The 26,202-nt window shown below is 37.8% G+C and overlaps 4 protein-coding genes across 10 annotated transcripts in view; 3 read left to right on the plus strand and 1 right to left on the minus strand.

The window, feature by feature from the left end:
• The first annotated feature begins 484 nt into the window (after positions 1–484).
• Positions 485–8,190, plus strand: adss1 (adenylosuccinate synthase 1). Its single transcript, XM_073869854.1, has 12 exons — positions 485–789; positions 1,420–1,522; positions 3,086–3,148; positions 3,393–3,443; positions 4,724–4,790; positions 4,875–4,982; positions 5,331–5,412; positions 5,491–5,617; positions 5,701–5,855; positions 6,292–6,416; positions 7,164–7,261; positions 7,386–8,190. Exons 1-12 carry the CDS (start codon positions 607–609, stop codon positions 7,610–7,612), a joined length of 1,389 nt encoding a protein of 462 aa, XP_073725955.1. The 5' UTR covers positions 485–606; the 3' UTR covers positions 7,613–8,190.
• A 794-nt stretch (positions 8,191–8,984) lies between these two features.
• siva1 (SIVA1, apoptosis-inducing factor) lies at positions 8,985–11,178 on the plus strand. Its single transcript, XM_055172956.2, has 4 exons — positions 8,985–9,211; positions 9,972–10,172; positions 10,694–10,847; positions 10,939–11,178. The coding sequence occupies exons 1-4, from the start codon at positions 9,091–9,093 to the stop codon at positions 10,985–10,987; spliced, it is 525 nt and encodes a 174-aa protein (XP_055028931.2). The 5' UTR covers positions 8,985–9,090; the 3' UTR covers positions 10,988–11,178.
• Positions 11,179–15,806: 4,628 nt separating this feature from the next.
• Positions 15,807–20,097, minus strand: zbtb42 (zinc finger and BTB domain containing 42). 6 transcript variants are annotated; one of them, XM_073869855.1, is made up of 3 exons: positions 19,215–19,889; positions 18,954–19,030; positions 15,807–18,734 (listed from the first exon to the last, which is right to left on the minus strand). In XM_073869855.1, exon 3 carries the CDS (start codon positions 18,718–18,720, stop codon positions 17,170–17,172), a length of 1,551 nt encoding a protein of 516 aa, XP_073725956.1. In that variant the 5' UTR covers positions 18,721–18,734; positions 18,954–19,030; positions 19,215–19,889; the 3' UTR covers positions 15,807–17,169. The 6 variants fall into 6 exon arrangements, with proteins under 6 accessions (XP_073725956.1, XP_055028920.2, XP_055028916.2 ...); XM_055172945.2 differs by having other exon boundaries at positions 15,807–18,737; XM_055172941.2 differs by lacking the exons at positions 18,954–19,030; positions 19,215–19,889 and adding an exon at positions 19,939–20,097 and having other exon boundaries at positions 15,807–18,737.
• A 4,438-nt stretch (positions 20,098–24,535) lies between these two features.
• Positions 24,536–26,202, plus strand: part of akt1 (v-akt murine thymoma viral oncogene homolog 1) — a 37,610-nt gene continuing 35,943 nt past the window's right edge. Inside the window, exon 1 of one of the 2 annotated variants that reach the window (XM_055172949.2) lies at positions 24,536–24,731. The gene's annotated coding sequence lies outside the window, so the exon portion shown is untranslated. The remainder of the gene's footprint in view (positions 24,732–26,202) is intronic. The other variant, XM_055172948.2, reaches the window with a different exon arrangement.

Raw genomic sequence — 26,202 nt, forward strand, 5'->3', positions numbered from 1 at the left:
CATTGAAATTGAAGTTTATACAGTACAGAAGCACAAGATGTATCGTGCTGGTATAAATTAAGAGATTTGTAATGCAATACAGTTCATCTCCTGTGGGGGGCGCTTGATTTATTTCCTTTTATGGCGTATTAAAATATCGAAACACTTTTTGTTTTACTGTAGATCTAGAAGCCTCATTTTATATATATAACAGTGCCAATGATCCGTTAAGTCCATACTAATATAAAAACTATTAACAACAATCTTTAATTATTTTAAATGAATGCCTCGTTCACTAATCGCAAACTACTGCTGATTGGACAGCTCTCATCAGCGCGGAGAAAAGTAACAGGGATCACGTGATTAATGACGTATGACACTTATTTACTTGGATAATAAAACTGAAACTTTATTATACCGAGTGAGTTGGAAAAAACGCAGCAATGAGTTGAAACATGAAAATAATTTAAATTAAAGTGATTTAGACTTAAATTAGGTGACCATTACTTCCGTTTGACGTTGGGAGGTGTGACGATGGAAGAGCGCGTGTGCTTCTCGAGATCTCCTCAGACACTCCTCAGATGACAGCTGCTGTCAGGAGAAAGAGGAGGATTCATAATCTTCATCATGAGCTGGTCAGGAAACGACCACAAGAGCTACACGAACCCGACCTCAGCCGCCACTAAACGGCCAAGAAACGACAACGGGAACAAAGTGACGGTCGTGTTGGGAGCGCAATGGGGAGATGAAGGCAAAGGAAAAGTTGTCGATTTACTGGCTACAGAGTCTGACATTGTGTGCAGGTGTCAGGTAATAATAACAGACTCATATCATATTTTATATAATCATTTAAACGTATGCAGTGATTTCTCTGTGTAAATCATCAATGCTAGTCTAATGATGATGATTTTAGGCAAACTTATGCTGTCTTATGTCATAATTGTAATATACGGTATGTCTGTAAGCATGCATTTACAGTGCATTCAAATTATACGTTTTCATCAGTATGTGCGTGCTCTGGGATCGAAGCCATGACTTTGGTGTTGCTGACGATAAATAAATAACTTTAATGGTGTGCATGTAATGTATGCAGAAGAGGTTAAATATATCATATTCATAAAACTTTTGGTGTGAGAGTGAATGAATGTTGACAGACGTCATGTCTGTGGTCGGGTCACATTCTCCGCGTTTCTGGACATGTGAGAAGGCCAACAGGACACAGCACACAAACCCGGGTTAAAATAGGCGCCCTATCAGCAGATCTGCTCGAGTAAAGGGCAAACCAGTCAGCTAGCTCATATTTCCATCATGTTTCCATACTGAAGAAGAAAATACCCCAGTGAATTTAAACAGGGTTATTATAGAGATGTCCAGTTGCTCTCACGGTCATTTCCTCGATGATCTTTGGTGACGTCACTGACGTGTGTTTTTCTGTCACAGGGTGGAAATAATGCAGGTCACACTGTGGTGGTGGATGAGAAGGAATATGACTTTCATCTTCTCCCCAGTGGAATCATCAGCACGAAATGCACATCATTCATTGGTGAGATAGATACAGATCAGCTTTAGAAATCTTAAATTAGAGCACTTTTTACACTGTTGCTGCGTTGTTTAAATCAGGTTTACATCAAAGACAAAGAAAAGAAACCACAGAAAATGGGAAAACGAATAGAATACAGTATTAGGGGTGTGACGAAACACTGAGACCAGACGAGAAACGATATTGGGTTCACGGGAACGAGACGAGATTTTTACATTTTTTTTTAGAAATCCTCAATGATAAAATATATGATTGGGAAACTGAAATCACATTATTTTGAAATGTTTTAACTAATCTATGACTGTCCCTACTCCCTAACAATTATTCTGGTAATTGATAATAAAGATTGTTTGTAATAAAATAGACTCAAGTTAGCAGTAACCATTAAAATTGGATTAAATAAAGTATGAAAACCAAATGAACACATGGTTTATTAAACATTAAAAGTGCTGTGTGTAATTTTTAGAAGGATCTCTTGACAGAAATGCAAAATAATTTGCAAAACTATATTATATCAGGGGTGTATAAAGACCTTTTTTATAATGAACCCTTATGTTTTTATTACCTTAGAATGAGACGTTTTTATCTACATGCACAGAGGGTCCCCTCACGTAGAAATCGCCATGTTTTTTACAGAAGCCCTTAACGGACAAACTTTTTTTTTATTAAGTTGTCTCTGACGATGACATGTTTTTCCGGTGGCGGCTACTGTAGCTTCTCTATGCGTTTGAAAAGCGAGAGTTGAGCAGTGAACTGAGCCGTTAGTTGCAATTCGCAACCTCACCACTAGATGCTGCTAAAATTTACACACTGCACCTTTAATATGTAATAAAAACTAGCATTATGTGTTATAAAAAATTCCTGTAGAGGGCTCTAGTGGACTCGTGGATGTTATCTCTACTTTCATTTTAGATTGAGAAAATGCTTACTTGTAGCCAAACAATTTTTTTATTAATTTAAATCTTTAATATTTGTCCTATTCTTTACCATATAAATGATACAGCCACTAATATTTTTGAGCAAGAACATGCAGACATTAAATCATGTTAGGGTTTAATCTGCTGAGACATCTGACACTGATCAACAGACTCACATAAAGCGTCTCTGACTTTATATGAGTTCCCAAACAAACATTATTGGAAACCCAAACAAAAAAAGCACACACAGTAAAAGACAGAATATAATGCATGCACAGTAAAGATTTTGCCACAAACTCAACTTTATGCTGATATCAGGAGACAGCATTTGACCCCCACCAGAAATCTGCTGACATTATTAATCTTGCGAGACTTCAGCCCCCTCTATATAGTATTATTGCAAATTTTGTGTAGAGAAATTGAACATTAGCGTACCTATTTTAAGTATGATCAGATATGATGTTTGGAGTAGCATGCTACTCTTATTTTTTCTGTGTACTTTTGCAAATGTGAAGAATGCAAATTTTCTTTTTGCATGAAATGACCTACTGTATTTTCCAGAGCACATCAAACACCATGTTTCACAATGCAATGCTGTCAGCATGTTTGTAAGCTGGACAATGCATATGAATCTCTGTGTCATCTCCAGGTAATGGTGTCGTGATTCACCTTCCAGGATTATTTGAGGAGATTGACAAGAATGAGAAGAAAGGTAAAAATCACTCCCCTGTATTATGCAAGACCTGTTTATAAATCACATTTAAAAAGAAAAAAATCTCACAAACACATTCATACAAACCATAAGAACACAATTAATACTGCTTTAGAAGTTTTTACATTCCAACAATAATAAATGATCATGAGATCATATAATTCCTTTCATCAGATACAGTATGTACTTGTGCATGTGATATACTGTATGTTATATACAAAATAATTTTTTCTTTCACGAAAAGGTCTGAGAGGTTGGGAGAAAAGACTTGTCATATCTGATCGGGCTCATATTGGTAAATATAAAAATCACAGATTTGGGGCTGCATAACAATTAATCACAACTAATCATTTGCAGAATCATTTGTTTACATCATATGTGTGTGTACTGTGTATAATAATTATTTATATATAAATACACACACATACATGTATATATTTAAGAACAAAAAATATTATAAATTATATATAAAAATGTATATACACATGTAAACATGTATTAAATATATACTGTACATGTATCTATGTGTGTGTATTCATATATACCATATTTTTCAGTCTATAAACCACGTTTTTTTTCCATATCTTGGCTGGTGCTGCGTCTTATAGTCAGATGCGCCTTGTAAGTCAGTATGAATTAATTTGGACATTTATGAGGCAAGAGACAACATTACCGTCTACAATTGCGAGAGTCCGCCATATGCTGCTTCTGTATTTATGTAATTCAATGGATTCATTGATGTGGAATGACGAGTATGCGAACTTCACGTTAGTTGGCTTATCCGGTTAATTTAGACTATTCAACCTTCCTGTTAAGTTCTGTATGCTATGGTTTATCGTTTAAATAACTGATAATATTACTTTAAAGCAACACTATGTAGTTTCCATGTAAAAATGACTTACAGCTCCCCCATGTGGTTGAAAAGTGCAACAGTGACTGGTATCAGACACTCTTCTGCAGGCAGGGGGAGGGGCGGGGCTGTGTGCTCTACCCTCCACTGCCACTTTCAGCGTGTGCTTGTAGCAGCTAGGAGGCTGCTCAGGTTGCAGCAACATTACAATTTGTCCAGTTAAAAGTTGTTCTATCACTGAAATAATTTTAGAGGCATTATTTAAAGGTAAAAAAACTACATAGTGTTGCTTTAACGTACAGACATCTATTCAGCCTGCTGTTCTGTCTGCTATTGTTTAGTTAAATAACTTGCCTTTCCAGATTAAATGTCTGTTCTTCGTCTTGGATTTTGTGAAATCATTTTCTAAATAAATGCGACGTTTAGTCCACTGTGACTTATACATGTTATTTTGTCTTAATGACACATTTTTGAATGATTGTACTCCGGTGCGGCTTATAGTCCGGAAAGTACGGTACATAATTATTATACACAGTACACATACATACATATATATATATATATATATATATATATATATATATATATGATAAAAAAGTTTTATTCTGCAAACGATTAGTTGCGATTGATGGTTATGCAACCCAACAAAGATTTCTGAACTCTAAATACTGTTGTGATGTAAATATGATTGTGTGTGATCTCATGAGTCCATGGTTGTGTGTCAGTGTTTGATTTTCATCAGGCGGTTGATGGACTTCAGGAAGTTCAGAGACAAGCTCAAGAGGGCAAAAAGTAAGAACATGAGGACACCAACATGAACCAGGATGATTATACTGTAGCTAGACTCCTGTTATTTCTCTCTTTGTTTGTTTACAGCATAGGAACAACTAAGAAAGGCATTGGACCCACTTATGCATGTAAAGCCTCTCGTACTGGACTTCGCATTTGTGACCTAATGGCAGATTTCAATGACTTTTCTACAAGGTTAGACAATCATTCTGAAGAAATAATCGTATAATTATAATCATAATATAATTAGGGCTGTCAAAAGATTAATCGCGATTAATCAAATACAAAATAAAAGTTTTTTTTGCATAATATATGTGTGTGCACTGTGGGAAATTATTTTGTATACATAAACACACACACATGCATGTATATAATTAAGAAACAATTACATGTATATATATTTAGATTTTGATATATAGTATATTTTATATAATTTAAATTTATTTTAAGTGTATATTTGACTCTGTGTCATGTTGTTACAGTAGTTATATTATTTCAGTGATATATATTAAATGTACAACTCCCTGTTTTTACTCCTACAAGAGTCAAACACCTGGTGAAGCAGTATCAGTCCATGTATCCGACTCTTAAGGTGGATGCTGAGAGTGAACTGAAGAAGCTAAAGGTGTGAAGAAAGTCAAAATGAGCTCAGTATGTATCTTACTGTGTCTGTGTCTTAACTTCACGCTCCTTTCATTTGTAGGAGTATGCAGAGAGGATCAGACCTCTGGTCAGAGATGGTGTCTATTTCATGTATGATGCAATTCACGGATCGCCAAAGAAAATTCTGGTCGAGGGGGCCAACGCCGCTCTCCTGGACATTGACTTCGGTGAGGACGCTTCGGATCAGATGCTTCACAGTATGTAAACTTGGAAAGATGTCAGGTTTAAAGATTGTGCGTCTTGCGTCTAGGAACGTACCCGTTTGTGACATCATCCAACTGCACGGTGGGCGGCGTCTGCACGGGTCTCGGCATCCCTCCCGCGAACATAGGAGAGGTGTATGGAGTGTCAAAAGCGTACACCACCCGAGTGGGAATTGGGGCCTTTCCAACAGAACAACTCAATGTAAGACTCTGACCACACCATCATCTGCTATGAAGACACCACTGATTGGTGGATGTAATTTTACAGATAGATCTGCACTTTAAGACATGGTAATATCATCTCTTGTTTGTTAGAGTTATATATAGATCATGTAACTTTCACTCGTACGGTCATTTGGATGGAAAGGATTAGCTCTGTGAACCAGTTGTTCCCTACTGTTAACTACATGTGATTAAACAGCATCACCATTAGATAAATTTAGTCTCAGATACAGAGCTCCAGATAGATTCACCTACAGGACTCTTCATCTATTAATGTGGTTATCTGTCAACATGCATGTGTGTGTTTCATCTTAATTATTTAATCTATTTGATGCACAAAGTAAGTGAGACTGATGTTCACCTGATAATATTAACATTATGAATATAATTAGATATGTTTTTGTGTTTTTTCACAGGCTGTAGGTGAACTATTGCAGACCAGAGGTCATGAGGTGGGCGTGACTACAGGCCGAAAGAGACGCTGCGGTTGGCTGGATTTGGTCATCCTTAAATATGCGCATATGATCAACGGCTTCACTGCGTGAGTTTCTGATGCTTTATGAGCGCATGAATGTGTTCAGAGTAGCTTCACTGTGCTTTCACACAAAACATTGACATGTTTAACACTGATTATGTAATGTCAGATGTATCACATGACTGATTAGAGTCCTGGACTGAACACATCTACATGCCTATATCTACAGAAGCCAATAAATTGTGCTTTTCGCACGTTGTCCCTCGCTTCATTTGCATGTAAAATTCAGGCATGAATACACTAAATTTACCTGCTTTAGCTAGCTTGTAGACCTCCTCACTTACTTTTTTTTGAGCAAGATCCTTTTTGTTCCTGTTTTTATAAAAGTATGAAGATGTGTCGTCCACATACAACGACAATGATTTTAGTTTAGTATTTCTGCTTCCGCTCAGTACATTGTAATCACGTCACTTCTAAAGCAAGCTCCGGATTGGTTAACTCTGTGCAAATATCTGTTCAGATTTTTCAACTCGCACAATTCCCGCAAATCCCATGTTACGTGCATGAAACGCCTGAACGCTCAATTCACACCGCCTCATTTGCACACCACGTGATGTTTATTGCGGTTTTGCATTGACTTAACATGTAAATCACTTGTGCTTAAAGCTTCATTCACGTCTGGTGTGAACACAACATTACACTGTGTAAAACTTTTTAAGTGTGATATGATGTGCAGCAGTAAAATGTTTTAAACACTATATCACTGATGAAGGTGCGTTACTGCTTACAGCGTTTGTTTTCTCTTTTCTGTAGCATTGCTTTGACTAAACTGGACATTCTTGATGTTTTGGATGAAATTAAAGTTGGTGTGGCCTATAAGATCAACGGCAAACGGATTCCATATTTCCCAGGTGAAATTCACATTTAGATTTTAGATCAGTTGTATTGAGTCACATTCAGTCCTGTGTAAATATATGCAGAAGCAGATTTCAGTTTAACATCTTTCACCTGCTCTCTCTCTGTCTGTACGTTCAGCTAACTTGGAGGTCCTGCAGAAGGTAGAAGTGGAATATGAAACTTTTCCCGGATGGAAGACGGACACTTCAGCCACCAGGAAGTGGAACGATCTTCCTCCTAAAGCTCAGAACTACATTCGCTTTGTGGAGAATCACATCGGCGTTCCCATTAAGTCATTCAGACGGTTAACTGAAAAACATGATTGTAGCACAGTAAGAAACTTGAATGAAACCTCATGTTTGTAATCTCTTCACAGTTAAGTGGGTTGGTGTTGGGAAATCCAGAGAAAGTATGATACAGATGTTCTAGAGACCATAAGACATCACTTCAGCAGTCTGACCACATCGTGTTTCCTGACAAATAAATTCACTTCAAGACGCACATCTTCCAGTTCTGTCCATCTGCAGATGACCAGCGCACTAGGTCTCCTGGTTTACTGACTGCTCATTTAAAATCTTTAATAAATAATAAACTTGGTATTTATATTCAGGCATTAATATTGTGTATCTGTCAACTATATTTTATTGATTGATTGATTGATTGATTGTGTTTGATCAACAGAAGAAAGCTTTATATAACTGTTTGAAGTTCTTGTTTATTACAGTGGTATTACATTGTGTTCTTTAGAATTCAACTCCATTATTTTCAATGTTTATAAACTTTAAACGCTTAACTTTGCAAAGGGTTTTGTTTGTTTCATATTTTGTTGCAAGTTGTCAAAGCATGTCATTTTTCCAGTTTAGTTGCTGCAGCATAAGATAAAGTTTTTGCTCTTCACAGAATCTTTATCCATTAAAACAAGTTATTTTTCTTTTGTGCTAAATTGTTTTAGCAGATTTATTAATAAGATGAATGTTTCTCAGTGTTTTGTCTGCTGTCAGATATAATTAGATTATACAGAACATTATCTGCTTCAGAAATAGACACAGAGAACATTCAGTTCCTTTCATTTGTGTCAACATGATCCCATCTTATCAGTGCCAAAAACAACCCAGACAGAACCTGAACTGACCTTAGATCTCTGCAGAAATACCCATACGACAAAAATATATATTTTCAAAAATAATTTTCATATATTTCAATGGTCAAAAAATATATTTGCTGAAATATATTTTGAAATATGAAAATAAGTATAAAAAGCATTTATATTAACTTTTATGGGAACTTTATTTTTTTTACAAACCTGTAAACATAACAGGTTTGAAAAGGTTGAAATAAATATATTTTTGACTGCAAACATTATATTTTACACACAATTTATAAATATTTTGACCAGAAAAATATATTTTTGGCTGTATGGTTTGAAAATAAGAAATGTATTTGTTGCCCCTGAAATTCATTTTAAAATATATGTTAATATATGAAGGTTAAAACTAAATATATTTTCAAATCCCAAAATACTTTTAATTATGCTTTACTTTCTACAAAATGCATTTAGCATATATTTAAAACAGATTTTTTGTCCAGAGAATTTTTTTCACACATAAGTCAAACTTTTATTTTGAAGAGAAACTGCGGCGTCCTGTGGAGATGTAATTCTCACTCTTAGCAGCAGGTGGCGATGAGCGCGTTCACTGGACTGAGAGCGCGCACTCCTCGTCATGCTGAAGAAGAAGCGACTTCCTTAAAGCGTGAGCGCGCGTGTGTGATTTCCCGCTGTTTGTTTTGTTAAGTTTGTTTATTTGCTTTAAGTCGCGTTTTAAAGTCTCTGTGTTTTATTAAAATGCCGAAGCGCTCTTATCCGTTCAGTGAAACCTTTTCTTCTCAATATAAAGTTCATGTTGGTCAGAAGCAAATGAACCAATGCGGAGTTTTTGGCCTCAAATACAGACAAGAGGTTTACGGTAAGATGTCAAACATTAGCTGTAACTATAACATTTATAAACTTTATTTAGTAACTTTAGTCGCTATTTACTGCTCTTTTATGCTCGATGTTATAGCATTATAAATATGTTTACTAAATTTGGTCAATCACAGGTGAGTCGAGTTATCTAACGTTAACCATTAATCATCATCGATCTTCGGTTTATTTGTTTTAAGAGCTCATTTCTGTAATCCAGATATTTAATATCATATGATGTGAAAAGGATACTTCACCCAAAAATTGTCATTTTCTAATTCTCATGTTGACTTAAACCTGTATGAGTTTATTATTTTGATGAACACAAAATATTTTGATCAGCACACATCATTGACTTCCATAGTAGGAAACCACAAATACTATAGAATTCTGTCAGCTCATACACAATACATGACGATGTCTGATGATCTATACATGCATGTTTACTGTTAAATGAAGAAGAAAATGTGACATGCTGAGTGCCGTCAACTGTGTGCTTGCCATCATTTATCAAAATATCTTTGTGTTCATCAAAATAATAAACTCATACAGGTTTAGATCAACATGAGGAGGAGAATTTTTTTTGTGTGCTTTGGTTGTGATTTTTGGCGTTCTCGCTTATCAAAATATTAAACTTTGGTTTTTAATATTTACACATTAAAAGTGGTTACGAAACGCATCAGGTGATTCCTTTAAAATGTGAGATGTAGAAATCTGAATATGGATGATCTTTTTAACCCTTAATTGTTTTTTTGTTTATTCAGAGAAGACCAAAAATCTGCTCTTCAATGGCACCAAAGCAGTGATGGGTCGACTCTGGAAGGCAGATGGAGAGGAGAAGCTGACGGATGTCTCTGTGTCTGATGTGACTTCTGTATCCTCAACACCTGCACATCAAACTCTTCTGAAAGGACAAACGCTCATCGGCACAGACGGCAGATTAAAGAAAGCAAACAGTGTTCCAGGTCAATAATTATACAGTTTAAATGATGGCAATAATCAGATTTTGTATAACAGGGGGGTTTATAAAAGAGATCAATGCAAAGTCATTCTGAACTTCCTCTTAAGAGTGCGATACACTGCTCAATTTTTATTTGCTTTCCCAGACGAAAGGTTCCTATCGTGAAACAATCATGGTGATTTCTGTGATCATGGCTCCTCATCTTTGGTCTCGTGTATATAAATAAATGGAAGAAAATCACACATGTTTACAATGTCTATTATCAGCAACAACAAGTGCTAAAGCACAATAATCTCACATCCCTTTGACAACATGTAGATATTTTAACATTTTTGGAATCTCATCATTTGAGTTGTGCATGTGTGATGTTGGAACAAGTACATTAAAGTAGATTGTGGTGAACTGTTCATGAATCAGGATTGAATAATTTCTTTGTGTTCTTGCCATATGTACACACATCTATAGTCACACTGTTTTGAGATGTCACTTTGAGGAGGTATTCTGTTCTAATAACTGTGTTTTCAGGTTGTGCGTCAGGTCCAGCGGTGTGTTGTGTATGTCAGAGGGTCTCTGTGTCGAGGCAGTCCTGTGCGCAGTGCGATCGATCTGCGTGTCCTGCGTGCACCCAGCAATGCAACAGCTGCTCCAGTCACTGCTGCAACCTCTGCGCTGTTACCGAGTGAGTGAGCGAAGAGTTAACAGCTGCTGTTGTGTTCATCTCTAATGTTTGTGTTGTGTTGATCATCTTTCTGAAACTCTCTTTATTGCAGTTACAGCGAGCGCTACGACCGCGTCCTGTGTGTCAGCTGTTCATCCTGATCACAAAGCTCATCGAACACAGACCGATGGATACGTGCTCGGATGACACTGAGAATTATGAAATGATTTTACTGCATTACTGATGAAATGTAAATGAGATGACTATTTTATATACTACTGTTACTCCTGTCCTTCCTTTACTTGTGTAAATACTCCTGTGATTATTCAAATAAATACTTGACTTTCCTAAATATGACTTCTGATGGTTTTTAAAATGGAAGTTTTCTGTTTACAACTAAACTTTTTGTTTTAGTTACTGTTCTGTGTTTAGTCTAAAGCAGGAGTGCCTAAAATCCGTGTGCTCGTCAATATATGAATCTTAAGTTATCGCCTGATTCTCTGTGTGGTGTTGAAGAGATTTGAAGAATGGCATTAAACGGGTTGTTCACAATTTCGTCACGCTCATGTTTTAAACCTGTATGAAATTCTTTTTTATGGTGGATATTTTGATAAATGATGGTGAGCACACAGTTGACTAAAACACAATGGAAGTCAAATGTGTACCACAAATTGTGTGCTTGCTATCATTTATAAAAATATATTTAATAAAAGTAACTTGTACAAGTTTACAAGAACATGAGGGTGAAGAAGTGATGACTTTTTTGGGTGAACTGTCCCTTTAAGTCTTGCATTAATACTGTGGTGGTGTTCTCAGTTTTAGCCACTAGAGGGCAGCATTTTAATAGAAATCATGAATGGTCCAGAGGTGTGTGTGTGTGTGTGTGTGTGTGTGTGTGTGTGTGAACTTTCATTTCTCACTATCAGAGTTAAAGGTGCTTTTATTCTCATGCTTTTCTTTAGACTGAAAGGACCTAAATAGTGCAAATAAACCAAATGTTATCAAATGTCTGATGAAAAATGTTTCCTTATGCTAAGTGAATGTGTAGTCTTTGCTCTGTAGGCCTGTTTCACTCAAAAGTACCATGATAGCATTAAAGTCTGTCAATTTTATTATCTGCTAGCATTGCTGTACCATAGTACTGCTACAGTAGGTGTCTATTGTGAAGTTTTATTTTACTGTTGAGCAGTTTTTCAGCTGTTTTAACAGTAAACCTTTATGTGAAGTTGATTATGTATGATGTATGACGGTGAAATGTGTTTTATTTAATAGTTTGTAACATGCTGTCCACATTTAACATTGAGCACTTAAAGGAATAGCTCACCACTTTTCATCCAAAAAATATGTCCGTACATATAAGCCAGTTTAAAATTTTTATGAATTTCTTCCATTGACCTTAAAATTTTGATTTTTCTATTAAAATCCTTTAATGTTCTGATGGTGAATAAGTCAAATAATTATGTAGAATTCATTCATTGAGATCTCTTACTTCATCATATATATAGAAGATGAAGTCAAAAGCAAGTCCTCACCATACTCTCCTCACGTGTATGCGGTTTGTTGTTTGTGTTCAGCTGTTCTTCTCAACATCGTGAGTGTTTTACTGTAAAAGGTCAGAGCTGTGACTTCCTATGCGTCTCGTCTTTCTTTGTGTCACATGCCAGAGACCCCTGAAATCCTCCCGGGCCCTGCTGACTCCTGGATGGACTTAAGTCCAGGCGTGTGGCTCCGTATCCACCTCCCATTTGTGTAGGAACAGCTGTGCACAAACACACAGTCCTGTCTTACTGATGTCGTTCCTATAAATATGTGTGTGTGTGAAGGAGTGACAGCTGTGCGGATGGTCGACAGCTCCTCTGTCAGCTCATACACAATACATGACGATGTCTGATGATCTATACATGCATGTTTACTGTTAAATGAAGAAGAAAATTCTAATGTTGAGATTGTTGATAAGATATTTGAGAGTTGTAGTTCACTGCTATGTGGTTAAGTGATATTTTTCTCACCTAGCAGATTCAAATCTAATGATCACACCTGACCTCAACAATTCATTTATTTAGCAGATGCTTTTTACCATTTTGCTCTAAAAGCTGCATGATGGGCACACGTACGGGTTTAATACTGAAGGTTTTGTTTAAATCCAAACTGCTGGCATCTAATAAGAAAATACACTGTGGTATGTTATTATGTGCAATAGTAAAATACCTGAACACAGTAATACTATTGTATACATCAAAGTACCGTGACATTGTATGATAATGCCACATGCAGCACACACAGGACGAAATGTTTTGAAGTTAATTATATAAGACACAAAGGTCTCGTCTCTGACAGAGGGCCGCTTACTTTCTTGTTTTATGTGCATGAATGTGTGTGTGCGCGCGTGTGACCACCTGTCTTTTGTTATGAGGTAGGTAAATAAATAAATAAACCTGACCAGGCACCAGATGTCCCTGCTCGACCCATCACAGGTCAAGGTCTCCCACCGCTGGCCTTGTGAGGTGAAGACATCCAAGTTTCAACTTCACTTCTCCTACAAAGACTCGCTGTCGTCTGGGGAATACATGCAAATGTGCTAGCTGTGGTCAAATGGAAATTACATGAAGGTTTTTTGAGAAGCGAGGGCAAAACACACATCTAATTATAAAGTCAAAAGAAAGACAGCATGTTTATCAAAGAGGAAAATTAGTCACAGGCCGCTTCTTTCTTATTTGCTGGCTGTTTTGCTTTAGGAGCATCGATGGACGACCCGACACAAATAGTCCTTTAAATCAAACATTGATAACTGCCTGACTACTGTGCAAAAATCAACATTGACTAAATAGGGAAAAAAATCTTGTTTTTGCATTGTTTGTGAACATCCACACTTCAAGTGTCCAGGCCTGAATTTGTTTTTATCAAGTGACAGAAGAATTTGTGCAACAGCAATATAGTCTGATATTCTCTTTTTAAAGTTAAGCAAATGTGTCATCATCTGGTTAAATATCCTGAGGTTGAGTGACCCACCAGTTGCTACAATAATTAAATCATAATCCATTAGACCCCATAGTTAAAATTCTAGTATTTCTCAGCTATTCATCACACAAACACCTTCATTTACATGAGCTCCAGAGTCTACAGCAGTTAACTGAGCAGAATTTGAGACGTAAGGAGAACAATAGAGACGCTGAACTACCAACTCCAGACAAAAGAGTCAGTGGGATGGGACCGGGGGTATTTGGGAGCAGTTTTCTCTCCGAGCGTGTGGTCTCTTTGGGGGCAGGGTCATGGGAATCCCATCGCAAGGCAGCTGGATTTCTTTAGATGTGCAGTGGAAGAATAATTAGGATCTCATTCGGTAAGAGAACGACTCTGAGATTCCAGATTAGCTGTGGACTTCAGTTCTTCCGACCGGACCGATGGTTTGATCAGAATGCAAATGAGGATCCAGCGTGAGAGTTTCTCATGAAAGAAACATTCAGTGTAGAAATAAAGGCACAGTTACGTGCATGTGGGTGATTCATTGTTATTTATTGAATTTATCTTCAATTTAAAGAAATTTACAAACATTTTGGTGTAAACCTGTTTATTTGTCAGTCTCTATTCAAATGACGATCAAACATAATATAGTTATATAGAAATATATAGATTGATGAGATCCATAATTCATCATCTAGAAGCAGGAGTGTTTTCTGCACTGTAAAAAATGCAGCATGAAGTTAAAACTACTTGGTTTTGCAAGTCAATTCAAGCTACTATTTTAATTTTGACCTGTGATAAGTTGACATAACTTATAAAATCGAGTTGAAATTGTTTAACTTCATTTTTCAAAAGTTAAATATATTTTTACAGTGTACACAAAAACTGTCACACATTGGACACTGAATGTCATTGTTCCTCACGCTCACAAACCTTCTTACCAATGAATCAATTTCCTTGTTAGTGTGTAAGGATTTATTTTTATCATTTTATACAAACTGAAATTTACTAAAGAAATCTTGAAGAGCTGAACATAACTACAATCATGTATATGACTTCCCGTGACTTTTAATCATTCAAAATTAAGATGCTGTTATCAATCTTTTTAATGATCGGGGTTCAAAATATAGGAATGAGACACAAATCAAACACACTGATTTCACAGAAAATGCTGTTTAATCTAAGCTTAATCGAAATAAAGTTTGACATAAAGATTGTCATTTAACACACACATACACACATACGCACACACACGCAGGCTCACATCTCTAGTGTGCCCAATAATAAGAAAAAAAAAAAACACACAAAAAATGCCAGAAAATAAATTAAAGAATTCCAAGCAAGCTCAAATCAAACAGATTGTCATCTACATTCACTAAAGGATTTACAATGAAGCAACTCTTTCCTATAAAATATGTTTTTTGTTTTATAAAAAAAATTATATTACATCTAATGGCACTTCTACACGCTCTATGAAAAAGTCCTCAACTTAGTAACATCTCATATTTTACAAGTCAAAATTCTGAGATACAGTCAAAATTTGCACAAGAAACAAATCAATAAATATTACTTTTACTGTATGATTAAACAATTTCACAGTCTGAAAATGTAGAAGACAATAATCCAGTATTAATGTACAAAGACTGTATTGAGAAATTCATGTGACGTGTTTTTGAACACATTTTCTCTTATTGCATTAATCCATCAGTTTTCCTGATGTTATGATCTGTCATTACGACAGGTGCGCTTCATCCACAATTTAACAGCACATACTGTTTGAGTAAATACATTAAACAAACATTCAAGAAACGTTTTTTATATTTCAGTATGTTTTGTGGAAAGCACGAAAAACAAAGAAATACATCAGCAAGAATCAAATTCATCAGAATAACCAGCATGTGAAATCTCATGGATTTGTTTGCACACAAATTCCAGTGAAACCATTTGAAATATACACACAGACCTTAAAGTACAAAGATAGAGAGAGAGAGATGTGCATTAAATGTGCAAAAAGAAAAACCGAGTTCATTGCTTTATTCAACAGCAGATAAAGATGCACACTTGCTTTCATCTGAAGAAACAGCTTCATTAATGTGAGTCTTTCCCAGGTAGATTCTTAGTCTCCGGATCAATCGGATGTTTGTGCTTGTAAACCAATAGTATCTCTGATATTTAACAGATGTCAAAAACAGGGCTTTTAATCCCGGAAGACTCGAATCAATGTCAAATATTGCAGCTTTTCTGAGAAGTTTCAGTCGTACTTGACTCCAAATGAAATGTGACATAATGATTTCATCAAATACAATAATCTACAATAAATATACAGTTAGAAATAGCAGCCTAGAGTATATCAGTGTTGTAACTATAAGGTGAATGTGTACGCTGAAGAGAAGTGCTTATAAGTCAAACCTCATTTAACAGAGACAATGAAACCAGGTACCACATACAGCAATTCATCAATAATCCTATAATGTTAAAGAAAACGTACCGACACCATCTATAGATTCTACGTTAAACCCTGAACCAAAACAACTAATAAATAAACTACTCAAGTTTTCTCAGGACCGATGAAATATACAGCAGAACTTGGATTTGTTTAGTGCACACTACTGTTACTATATAACCATAAACACTTCACCGTCATATTCAATCAAAATAATGACAAGTCAACAAATCAATCGCTTCATTCAATCAGCAAATAAGAAAGACAAATCTGGAAGAATGAAGAGAAACTCTGTAGATATTAGAAGAAGACAGTACTGTAAAGTAAGATCAACCTGTCCTTCATTTAAACGGATCATCTGAAAAATGTCTTCAGTAGGTCACGATGACACAATCTCAAAAAAGAAAACAACCAACAAAGCAGACAGTAGCTTTCAATGTCTATTATAACATTGGCAAGTGCAGAAACTTCAGTAATAGATTTCAGTCGACCCTTTCAGTAGATTCACACAAAAACAAAGATCTCTAAAAATGATAAGTGAATAAATACAAATCTGGATGCAGTGAAAAACTTCTCTGTCATGGTGGTCAATCACATTTCATGACGTCTCCATCAATAAATTATAGCTGCAAAAGCAAATCCTCAAACCTCAGATCTCAAGGTTCATGAGCGATGGTTTAAATACATTACACAAACACACACACACACACACACGAGAGGTCAGCATCCAAGTGCATCAAACTTGTCAAAATGATTGCTGGGGTATTCTTGTCACCAATGAACAAACTGACTTCCCCCTGCAAAATACTGGATAACATTAGTAATATATTCATGTCACAACTTGGACACGTTTGTAAAAGTGACAATGAGTTTGTTGTTTTTATACAAAAGCGTGTGCCGCTAGTGTAGAGATGAAGTGATTGTGACACACAGGAGCTTTTATCCGATAGGAAGAGTTTTCACAAGGCCGCAGTGAAACTTGCGAATGTGTCGGTACAGATCGCCCGACTGAGTGAAGCGTCGTTCGCACCACTTGCAAGCGTGCGGCTTCTCCCGCGTGTGCACCACGGCGTGCCGGCTCAGGTTGTGGGAATACTGGAAGCTCTTTCCGCACTGGCCGCACGTGTAGGGCTTCTCGCCGGAGTGCGTGCGCTCGTGCCGCTTCAACGTGTACATGCACGAGAAGGTCTTGCCGCACTGCGAGCAGGTCGGCACGGAACCGTCGGGCGACAGTTTGGACCGCACGCCGTCTTTCTCCCGGAAGTGAGAGCTGAGGTGCAGCTGCAACACGTGGGGGCTCGGGAAGACTTTGCTGCACAGCGGACAGACGCACACCTGCCGACCCCCGACGGGTAACAGAACCCCGCTGGACGTGGAGATGTCCGAAGAGGCCAGGTCGTCCTCCTCTTCTCCCTCGCTGTCCCCGAGCAGGCGGCCGCCCCCCTCGCCCGGACGACGGTGAACCTCCACCCCCATCCCGTCCCCCTCGCCCTCCCCCTCCATCAGGTCATCGTCCGGGGGGAGCAGGGCGGCCGAGGTCGGCCCGCCGTTGCCGGGGAAGAGGGCGGCGAACCCTGTCACCACTGAGTTCCTGGTGCTATTCCCAAAGCGCCGGCTCTCGGGGCTCACGGGTTCGCTGTCGCCCTGCTCTGACAGAAAGTCATGTTCGTCTTTAACAAGTGGCTCAGTGCCCTGCTGCTGGCTGTCGAGGGCCAGCTGTCCCGAGACGAAGGAGGGGTGGAAGGCATCTCGGCTCGACAGAGGCTTGAAAGACAAATCCAGAGCGCAGTCCGTGTCATCCGACGCCCGGGACCTCTGGGACACGAGGACGGCCGAACCGCTGACATCGGCTTTTGTTTTTCCAGCTGTTTGGACGCGGGGCTCGGCCTCGGCTGACACATAATTGACACCTACATGGTCCGGGGACCCGTCAGGGTGACCGTTCGCCTTCTGCCTGACCGGCGTGAGCTTTTCGCAATGCGCGAGGGCGCTCGTGTCACAGTCGTCTGGCGTGTGGGCTCTCGGGGGGGCGTGCGTCGCCGACCCCCCCGCCCTGTCGGAAGAGATCTCCCTGTCCGAAGTGCCCGAAATCATGCCGTCTCCGATCCTGTCGTCCAGGGAGCACAGTTCCTTATCCTTTAACTTTCCTTTGCACACTTTCACGATGTCGTACATGTGCAGGTAGCTGGCGGCGGCCAGGACGTCCTCCACGGGCAGCGCTCCGAACTCAAGTTTTCCCTCGTACATAAATTCGAGGAGCAGGCCGAAAGCGGGGGCCGTGACGATGTCGCTGTTCAGATGCACCACCTCCCTTTTGTCCAGCTGGTCTCTGTAGAAGAGGTGAAAGTACATGCTGCACGAGGCCAGCACGGCTCTGTGCGCCTTGAAGCGAGCGTCTCCGACGAGCACGGTGCAGTCGCAGAGGAAACCCTGGAGCCTCTGCTGACTCAGGCACTGCAGTAACTGCCGGCTGTGGTCTGGGAACTCCATTCTTCTTCCGTAACCTGCTGGAAAACAGGAAAAACTGGATGTTAAACAAACGCCGGGTAGCCATTCACAACACGCAGACCTGACGACGCATCTACAGGCCAGTGGAGACAAACAAAAGTGCACCCAACCCACTGAGCGATGCATTAAAAATGAGAAAAAAAGGCAGACAATGCAGACAGAACTATTCAAATGAGCGCTTACAATGAAATCGTAGAGTTTCAATGAAAACCTACCACAACTTTCATCTCACAGAGAAACGTAGCACTCTTCAATCAGACTGCTGAAGAGAAACTCCAGCTCAATGTCATAACTATGTGTAAAAGCAGAAATGATACACGTACAGTTTTTGCTATAAATCAAATGTGCAGCTAAAGCCTGTCTACTGTCCAAATGTGCTCGATAGTTAAATCAGTTACGGTAGAACAAAGTCAGAGACTAAAGAAACCTCCTTAAACAGTTTATAAAGAAATAAATGAAACAGAGAAGAAACATACCGTCCTGTAGCAGAGCTTACAGAGGTTGATCGAGAGTTAGAACAGTGAATGAGAGAAATCCAGCCATGAGCAAACACCTCTCACATCTCCAAACACTTCACAAACATGAAGAACATCAGCAAACTAAACGCGTGAGAGCAGCAGACGCCTGAACGCGACTCTCTATCTCGCGTCCATGTGAGCAACTGAGTGTGTGAGCTCTGTGTGTGTGTGTGCGCGTGCATGAGTGGTGTGTGTGTGTGTGTGTAACTGGTAGAGTCAGCTGCTCTGACATCAGTCTCAAACCTCCAGCTGTGTTTTTATGCCATATGTTCTTTCGAGCCACAAACTTCTCTCACTTTACACATTTAACACTGTTATCATATAACATGAGACTTTATAAGTTTTGAAAACACTCATAACCAGATACTTTTAGTTGAAAACTAACTTATTTAAGGCGATTGAACGAGATTACATCACTCGACACCGTACACGGACTTTTCATTAAAATTATTTAACGCGTCTCTGTTCCTCTTTCATTTAGATGAAACATTAGGGAAACTCATAAATTCCACATTAAATCGATCAAATATAAAGTTGAGATATCGCGCAGTGTGATGTGAAGAACAGATGATCGCGTCACACAAACTCCAACAGTGTCGCGGATCAAACGCGCCCGCGCCGCGCCGATACAATGTATCACGCGTTCCGTTTACAATAACTTTACATCAAAGCAAATACTCACAGAGACACGAGACTGGTGCGGACTCAAATGTTCAGATCTTCTCTCATGACTCTCTGTCCAGATGTTTAAAGTCTCTCTCTCTCTCTTTCTTGTCCTCGAGTCCGGTGCGATCGCGCGCGCGCGTGTGTTTGTCAGGCAGGTTGTTAAAGGTCCAGTCTCGCGATAACACAGAGTGTACATTACTGCACACTCAAACTGACCCAGTAAGCAGCAGTGTTCACTTACAGGACACCTGGGCACTCTGTTTAGATTTATTGAAGAGAATTAAGAAATGTTTATTGTGCCTTTGAGTTAAAAATACACTCTTTTAAAATATAATATAAAAGTGGAATCTCAAGAAATGAGTATTTATTTATTTCTTCTGAACATAGTTTGTATAATAAAGTTTCTTTCATGTGCCAGGTGTGCCTTTTTAAAACATGTTTGTTGAACACAATGCTAGAGAAGTGCAGAGACATTTTCAAATACATGAAGAGGAACTTATAAGAGCATCAATATAAGAGAAAATTGGCTTTTTTCAGAAAACTAAGTGCTATTTTTTTGGAAAGGCCTCTGTGGGTGCTTAAGCTGAGAAAGTTATTCTGAATTATCACAATCCCATCCAGTCTAAATGCATTCCACTCATTCAATACATTTAAGTGTATAATTAGAGCTCTTTTGAGACACTTCCCCCTCCTTCTGTGGTCATTGTTGAGAGCGCTGATGTGTTGTGTGCTCCCAGTTTTCTGGGATCTAATCGAAGCTAATCCTGCTCTGAACTGGAATGTCTTGGCACTAACTTCTGTTGAAAATCTCTTTAAAGTTATTCTGGTTTAGATTGTTCATGTGGTCACAGCTGTATTGAGTGTTACATTAGGCACAAATCAATTATTTTAACTATTAGTTTTCAATGCTCTTCAGCTGCTTTAAATTGATCTTTTTTATTCTAAATACAAGTTTCTGGTTAAATATAAAAATGAGTGTTGTAGGCAAATATGAAAATAATGTTTTTAAATAAGTGCATTATGACATTTTTTGGCACACTTAGAAGAAGCTCCAAAATAGGATAAAATGCAAAAACACTTAACACATAATTTTTATATTCTGAAAGGTAGAAAATGTTTATAACATATGAATGAAAAAGCATATCCACACATTTAGGTGTGTGCATTATAACAATTGTTTTGAATGCCGTATATTACTTCTACATCTCTCCCTCATTGTTACTCTCAAACTTTTCAAGTGTTTCTGTTTTTCCAAGATGATTCGTTCTTGTGCTGGCAATCCTCATTTGTTTCTCCATAAGTTGGATTGTATAGAAGCATCTGCTAAATGAATAATGTAAATGTGATTCCAATAAAACTATCCACCAAAGATATTACAGCATCATGCAGCCGTCACACAGCAGCGCTATAATTCACAGAACCGCTACAGAACCACATAGTAACAGGGCTATTTTGGGATTTGTGATCTATATGAACGCTCAAACTGTTGTTGATCCTGTAGGCGCAGTGAAGACGTGAGCAGGGAGTTGCAGCTGCTAAGCTTTTGCCCTCTGCAACTGTTTGGGTCACCTTTTGCCCAAACTCCAGCTGTCCAACGCTTTGAAAGGGCCATTTAAAGAGTCTCAGAAGGGCTGTTTAAGAAGAATGTCCTTTACAATACTGTATTTCTCTTCTACTAGTGGTTAATGTGTAGATTTGGGTAGACAGAGGACTGCTCTTTCACAAAAGATGCCCCCCAAAAAGTTTTGCTCTTATACATTTTAGTAGAGAATTGGGCTTGTTGTCTTAAGTGTTCTTAAGTGAACTTTGTATATGAAGTTTATTGTCTCAATTTTATTTTAATAAATGTACAATATAAAGTTTTTCAAAGATGAATAATTAATTAAAAGGTTTGGTGGGTTTAAAAGTGCTGCTTTGGAACAAAATGAAAAACGCTCAGTGATTTAAAACGACGTCTTAAAATGAAATTTTGAGGGTTTTTGATTTATATGCGATTTTCTCCAAAGTTGACAAAAGTGATTCATTTAGCAGATGTAAGTTTAAAATGTATAACATGAATATACGGATCATCTTTCACACATGGCCAGCTGGGTTTATTATCATCTGCCTCTGACAGCAATAGGAACAAAAGAAAAAAAAACTGCATCCACAAACAATTTCATCTTTTTTGTAGTCTTTTATAGACTACCAAAATGTACTGTTGAATCAATAAATCTTTAATTCATTAAATTCACTAATTAAATGTTTATCAATGTAATCAGAGGGACTGTACATGTCAAAGTACACAAAAAGAGCAAATAACAGAATCAACATTAAGTCATTGACGGTTAAGCTGCTCTGTCTGAATTCTGTCTGAGTTTTTCACAAAACTTCTCTGAAGACTGATGGAAATGCAGCACTGTTGCTGTGAGCAGGAATGTCGGGCCCCTGCGTTTCATTCATCCGTCCAGAGAGAGAGAGAGAAAGAGAGAGAGAGAGAGAGAGAGGGAGTTTGGTTGTAGTTTGTGGACAGTGTGTTTACGGGTTACACAATGCTGTTGTTGTGTATCCAGAGCAGCTCCAAATGACAGCTCGAGGTTCTCACAGGACAGATGAAGGGAGGGGGACTCATTTTTTTCTCTCTCTTTTCTCATCAATGGCATTCCGATCCGACCCTCTCTTTCCTCTTCCCTGACAAAAGCATCACATTCCTCCAGTGTTCTCTGGCCCGGCCCATCTACAATCTCTCTGGGTCATTCACAAACACACACAGACAGACAATCTGCTTCTCAGCACTGAATATCTACTGGGAATTCACCCATCAAACAGTACAGATCCCAACTCGGTGCAGGATGCCATTCCACTCCTTAACCAAACTGATTATTATAAAACCACTCATTCATATTAGCACAAGAGCAAAATGTTTTAAGTGATATATAAAGCTTTGTTACTCACTGAAAGTCCTCATCCAGTAAAATCAAATACACAATTTTCAACCCATCGTTGGGTCAAAAAGGGACAAACCCAAACCAATGGGTTAAATTAACCCCAAAAAGTTTTATATTTTGGTTAAACAACGCAGCATTTGTTAAATTACAACGCAACGGGCTGGGTTCAGAAAATGACCCAACATTTTTCAGAGTGACACCCTTTCACTTTAATTGAAACCAATGTTTAAATTCATTGATGTTGAACCTCTGATGAATTTACTGCAATGCTTTTAAAAGATTTTTGTTAAAATATACTTTATTGATTTATTATATTTGTAAAATTTTATGGAAAAAAGTAAATATGCGTCAGAAAAAAATCTTTGCTCTTTTAATGATTACTTCACTTTGTCTGTCCAGAGGAGAATTTTATTGCTGAGAGTTTTCTCTTTTTTGATTCACGAGCCTTCGATGGATTTCACACCTCTGTCTCAGATGTTTCTGGAAATAAAGTCAATTGTTTAATGTAAAGTAAGAGTCTAAAGCTCTTTAGTTTCGCTTCCTTGGGTTATAAAATAATTTGATAAGAAGTTAATGTTTATGTGAGATTTTATTTAAATTATATTGAAGACATTTGGGTAGTTTCGATATTTGAGTCTTCATTTGCTCTCCATTTATTTTCATTACTGTCTTGAATTTTTTTTTTAATTTCTGTAGATTTTCACTCCACAAAATGAGTAATCTAGTAAGATTTAGCAAATACTGAATGTATACGTGATGTTATGCAGAATCAGTCTGTAAACAAGTCAAACAGAGGTAATATATTGAGATCTGCATTTTTTTTCTGCTCATAAGATCTGAAATAAATGTGATGCTACTATAAGGCCATTTTCAGCTCATGTCCATCTGCATCACATTATAAAAGCAGAGATCATTTGAACGAAAGGAGATCTTTGCTGTCGTTTCATTATGAACACATAGAGGCCACATAAAGACACAGCATACAGAATTATATATAAGAACATAATGATGAGCTTTAGACAGACACACAAAAGATAATATATTTAATGGGCTCTCATCTGGACAGACCCAATAGTGAATAAAGCCTTTAGACATTTACAGCATGAAAATGATAGATGCTCAGCAGAAGAGATGAGCCATAACTCTTTACAGCCAAGATTATATGTTATCATATAAAATAATGCCTTTGACCCCCTGAAATGTAAAAAGAATATAGGAAAAATGAAACATTATCATGAAACTAACCAAAACGTGTCCGAATGTAATGTTATTTCTTTGCTTTATCAAGCTCATGCAAATATTTCTAAAGCTAATGTACTATTAAAAATAGTTTTAGTCGAATGTGTTAAATATATATCTACTGTCAGACAGTATTTAATCTGTGAAGTAGAAATCACACTTCATGTTTGGGCTGTTAGAACAATACTCCAATAAACTATACTCTAATTAAACTCTAATAATTTACTCAAACTTTGAATGATGTTTCTTCTGTTTGATCTAAAACGTATTTTTTGTAAAGTTGCTTTGCAACAATGCAAAATGATGAAAAGCGCCTTAGAAATTGAACTGAAACTTGTATTTTGTATTTTATTTTCAGCCTGATGAATTGCTCATCTCTGCACTAGTCTACTGTACTGTCATCTGGTGTGTCAGTAATAGGGTGTGCTTTAGGACCCCGCGCGCTCTTCTCTCCGCGGACGCGCGCCTCGCGCTGTGGGCAGCTGTTGTGTTGTGGAGTGAAGGCGAAGACGCGCTCGTGCTCATGAAAACACTCGTGTCTGTTTCCCGTGGAAATAAATCAGGCAGCAGATCCGCGAGCTCATCCACAGACATGATCCGTGCTCACCTGTGATCCATCAGTCTGATCTCTCTCCTCTGCCACGTGAGTTATTAACAGACAGACACACACACACCGTGCAGGACTGATGCGCTTATTTCTCCCTCACAGGCCCCACTCAAACCTTTAACTCTCAAATTAAACTCGTTAGCTGCTGGTTAAACTTGTTAACATTAGTGTTGTGTTTAGGTGTCTTGGTTGTTATTGTGTATCACTTCAGAGCGCGTGCACGCGCAGGCCCAGTGTTACATTGTTTCTTTTTCTTCACTGTAACTTTGTACAGACTTGATAAAAACCGGATTTTCAGTTTCCTGAGAGTAGTACAGTGTTTACAAACTACATGTGTTGTAAAGTGGAAAAGTACTGTAACATTTCTTGCTTACAGAAGAGATTTGTACTACACTGTTTCTTCAACATGATGTATTATTTGAAGTTTCTTGTAGTGCCATGTAGAAAGAATGCTTCCTGTAGCTCTTAAAGAGATGCTAAATGATAACAGGGTTCACCTGTGTTCTTCACCTTGATGTGCACCGTAAATCACATTGAATAAAAGTGGTTGAAATGGTACATAAATTGTGATAGTACTTTGGTTCCATGATGTTATTGTATTTATTATGTATACATATAACCTAACCCTAATCACTATGTGACCATCATTCAGCCAAACTCTTGCACGCACAGTTACCAGCTCATTTACACATACACAAACAGGAACTGGTTTAGGTGATGTGTTTAGTTCTGTGTGTTGTGACTTCATTTGCTCACAATGGATCGTGTTACTTCTGCTTTGATTGATTGATTATTATTGAATATAGTTTATGTGGAGCAGGATTTTTGAATCTGATTTCATTCAGATTGCTTTCTTGATAAAGATAAGGTCTTGGTCTATTTCAGTGCACATTCACTGCCACCTGATGTGAGTCAGACAAAAGTGAGCAAGTAGAAAAAAACTTTTGTTAAATGTAAGTTCAATTTGTAAACATGGTTTGTGGTGACTAGTGTGGTGAGTTATTGGCTGTCTAAAGTATGAAACCAAGAAGTCAAAGGTGAATGACGATGTACAACTAAAAGTCAATTTTGCTTGAGTGCTCTCATGCATTTCTATATTAAATTTTAAGAATTTTTTTTTGCCTTTCTTTTATACAGCATCCTTGTGGATTCAGTTTAAGAACGAGAGCCTTTATAAGCTGCAGGTACAACGATTTCATGAGTATATACATTAAAAGTGAGTTATTCTGTATGACAAGAGTGCATTCCAAGTTTAATGAGGAATTTAAAATATAAATTCGCTTGTAGACTGAATGCATCACAGAAACAATATGATCATTTATCCACTATCAGTCTTATATGCAGAAGCATTGGTTTAATAGCCTTTTTAATATCTAAAATGTCTTTTTTCCTTTGCTGTTTTTATATTACATGTTCTTACTGATTTATTACGGCTGTATTTATTTGCCATTGTTGTATTCTAATGGACCTGGAGTCTGGAAAAAGTATTTATTCATTCATTTACTCT

The sequence above is a fragment of the Misgurnus anguillicaudatus genome, chromosome 7 (genome assembly GCF_027580225.2).
Source record: "Misgurnus anguillicaudatus chromosome 7, ASM2758022v2, whole genome shotgun sequence".
Classification (NCBI taxonomy): Eukaryota; Metazoa; Chordata; class Actinopteri; order Cypriniformes; family Cobitidae; genus Misgurnus; species Misgurnus anguillicaudatus.